The 3,579-nt window shown below is 39.5% G+C and overlaps 1 protein-coding gene across 1 annotated transcript; it reads right to left on the reverse strand.

The window, feature by feature from the left end:
• Nucleotides 1–115: 115 nt before the first annotated feature.
• LOC121965151 (general transcription factor IIF subunit 1-like) lies at nt 116–3,341 on the reverse strand (the record flags this gene model as incomplete). The annotated part of the gene is made up of 7 exons (XM_042515310.1): nt 3,293–3,341; nt 3,116–3,188; nt 2,536–2,729; nt 1,587–1,757; nt 675–880; nt 289–439; nt 116–171 (listed from the first exon to the last, which is right to left on the reverse strand). Coding segments are annotated over exons 2-7 (826 nt in total), but the record flags the coding sequence as incomplete, so codon positions are not given.
• Between the last annotated feature and the right edge of the window lie 238 nt (nt 3,342–3,579).

A 3,579-nucleotide genomic window follows, 5' to 3' on the forward strand; every position in this document is an offset into this window, starting at 1 on the left:
ACAACAAGTATACAGGCCAAGCTTCTAGCCCAGTGATCCTGCTTGCATGCAAAATGTCACCAGTGTCGTTTTCTATATTTGTCGATCAATAATGTTCAGCTGCAGACAGTCTCACCTTTCGGGAGGTCCTCTCCTTTGCTGGGCTTTCCCTTCTCCGGTTCTTCGTCCGAGCTGCTTTTGGAAAAACAGAATTACATACTAGTGAAAGACGAAACGTAACTAATGAAAACATTTAAATAGTGTCCATCAAGGTGGAGTCTTTGAGTGCAACAACGCGATGGATCCGACCTGCTTTCATCTGACATGTAATCCACCTCTAGACCCTCGTAGTCCCCGTCATCGCTGTCCTCCAATGCCTCTTTGTCGTTGCTCTTTTTCTTCTTCTTCTTTCCTTTTGCTTTTGCCGTCTCTTTCTTCACTTTTGACTTGCTTTCTCCATCTGTCCAATGAAGAGAAAGGTTAGGGAAAAACAAACATGACAGGAAAATGCAGATTTGAATGGCAGAATAAAACAGCACTGAATGATACAAATCCTCTTTAAAGGGATATTTCGCCAGTTTTCAACCAGCTTTGCATCAAAACAATGTGGGTCATATGTGTAGGTGAACTCCATCTAACCAGTGCCTGAATATCCCTTTTTCCACCTAACACTCCTCCAAATGAAGTCTCTTTACCTTCCCCCATACTGCTGTCACTGTCATCACTGCTCATCTCCAGGTCGTCTTCCAGGTCATGAATGCGTAGGTCTCCACCTCTCCCACCCCCCTTCTTTTTCTTCTTCCCCGACTTCTCGTTCTCATCCTCTTCATCCTCTCCACGCTCCTGCTCCCGTAGACGTCTCTGCAGCATGATGCTGAAGTGATTCACCACCTTGTTCCTTCTGTAAAACGAGCAGAATGTTACGTAAGTGTTTGCAGTGTTCATACAGACTGTAAAAATGAAATTCAAGTACTTTCAAGTACTCTTTTTTGATTGTCATTAAAAGCAACTGATTAATTTTCAAATATATATTTTTTGAATTAAGCTTAAACTATGTGATCTATGTCTCTCTTCTCAGGGAAAGGTTTCTTATCGCTAAAAAGAAAGAGAAAAACAAATAAAGGTGACAAGCTGACTTATTAGGATTAGTCATGTTAAGTTTTTCCATGTCAGCATAGGTCTACTGGCTTCGTTGACGCTGGAGTAAAGTTAAAAAAAATAAAAAAATAGGGGTGGGACATCATAAAATCGTTAAGGTATGAAAGAAAGGAGAGGGAGAGCACACTGCTGTTGAGATGGAGACACGTCAGAGTTAAAAAAAAAAAAGAAAAAGAAAAATTTGACCAATTTGTGATTTTAAAAAAAACCACAACTTTGGTTAAAATACAAGAGTCTTATGTGGTCCATTGGAATTTCAAGGACTTTTTAAGCACTTTATTATAAAGGGTGCTATGTTCAGGGTATTCCAGTACTTGATTTTTTCTTCTTCTCAGAATTCACACACTTCAAGGACTTAGCTCAAACAATGTGTCTGACACACATGCACCAGCTGAGTAAACTACTTTTTTTTTTCTTTACTACAAACAAACATCGCTCCTTTCTCTCACCTGCCCCACTCCTCCTCAGCCTCCTCAGCTGTGAGAGTTCGGTGCTTGGCCTGCGGTGTGAAGTTGTACCAGCCGTGGACAGGGAAAGCCTCAAAAGCTCCGTCAGGACACTGTGTAAAGATGTAGTAGGAGGCATTTTCCGTGACACCGCCTTTCTTTAGACCCTTGAACCTGTGCAGAGGGAGAGAATAGCTGTGACGATGACTGAAAACAGTTCCCAGCGTGTATGGGTATCATGAACTAACTTTAACATGTACAAAGAACTAGGGGTCAACAGATTATCAGGCCTGGCCGATTAACAGGCTGATATTCGGCCTTTTGCCGACTATCTGTATCAGCATTTTATTTTAATGATTGCCAATAAAATTGATAAATGAAAAAGTCTGTGTATCACACTCAACCATCACTAGGGAAAGCAGTTTGCAATACATGCAAAGAACGTGTCAGCATGGGAGGAACTTCTACTTTGAAAAACCTCAGGGAAATATTTTTATTCATTCATTTTTTTTAATATAAAATTTTCACTGAACTTTATTAAAAAAAGGTTGCAGGGAACTTGCTGAATAGGATTTTGAAAGTTTCAGTTTTTATTAATCATTTGCTAGAGGCATTTAAACAAAGTTTTATGTGGGAGCTTGTCATATTCCAAATTTAAATTTCGACAGAAATATTGTGAATGCATACTGATTCCAAAAAAGGGTAACCGGTCTCATCAAGTACTAATAATCAGTACAAATCGGTCCTGAAAAATCAATATCGGTCGACCCCTACAAAGAACATAATTTACATGAGCTTTTCTCCTTAAAAACCTTGACAGATTCCAAGTAGATGGTTGAGACATTTGGATAAATAAGTCAGTCAGTTGCAGTTACATCATACATATGTGTGTTCCCTCCAGAGTATGTTGCTGAAAATGAGAGTGCATCAGGGGATAAAAATTTCTACCCACCTCTTGCCGGCTTTGCCATTGACCTTGAGAATCCAGGGCTGGTCCTCCACTTTGAACTCACGTGTCACAATACCAAACTTCTTCCGCCGCGCTTCCTCACGCTGCTTTTTGCCAAACTCACTGCCAGCTGCTCCTTCAGCTGTCTCTTCCTCCCCATATATCCGCCGAGCACTCATGTCTCTTTCCATACGAGCCTGGGAATGAAGAGGGAGGAGGATGTTAAGACAACGTCAGATTTTCTGGAAGTCCTTTTTAGGGTACAAACTACCATGCACTTCATGCCATAAAGTTTACATTGCTACTGTTACTGCACTTTTGTTCCCTATATGAATTGAATATGAAAATCCTTTTTCTTTATGTTTCTATTGTCTGTTACCTGCCAAGGGACTACGGATGTAAATTAACAGTCCTGCTTATTCTGGCAATTTAAATTTGTATTTTATATTTATTTTCAATAATATAATGTGTCTCTTTCAAATAAACATTAATTAATTCATTTCTCTCTCACTCTGTGCCCAACTGAACAAGGAGAGCAGTAAAAACTACCAGTCATGAGTGGACATACTGACATGAAGCCTACCTGTGTCCAGGTTGAACAGTTGACTCTGTCCCCAGCATTGAAAGCCATGATGTTATACTTCTTGCTGGTATTTCTATGGGAAAGACACACATAAATGCAAAAAAAAAAAAAATCATTGACTTTTTGATACACAGGGCTTGTTCTCTGGACATTTACTTGTCAGTGAATATTACTCACTTGGGTACTCGCACAGTGTACTCTGTAGCTGAGGAACTGCTGCTCCCCTGCAATACGAAAAAAGATTCAGAGGTTTGTTTTACTTTGTCTCAGCACTTTGTTTTATTCCACCTTCAATGCTATTTAAGTGATATGCAGTAACAAAAAGACCACATCATCTTTTAAACTGAGCTAAATAATAATTAACCCTCTGAAACCTGGATCGACCTCAGTTCCTTGTGGTACATTCAGACACCTTTCACATGCATTCGAATCTTTAAAACCTAATGGTTTAATTTTTTTTTTTT

The sequence above is a fragment of the Plectropomus leopardus genome, unplaced genomic scaffold (assembly GCF_008729295.1).
Source record: "Plectropomus leopardus isolate mb unplaced genomic scaffold, YSFRI_Pleo_2.0 unplaced_scaffold18809, whole genome shotgun sequence".
Lineage (NCBI taxonomy): Eukaryota > Metazoa > Chordata > Actinopteri > Perciformes > Serranidae > Plectropomus > Plectropomus leopardus.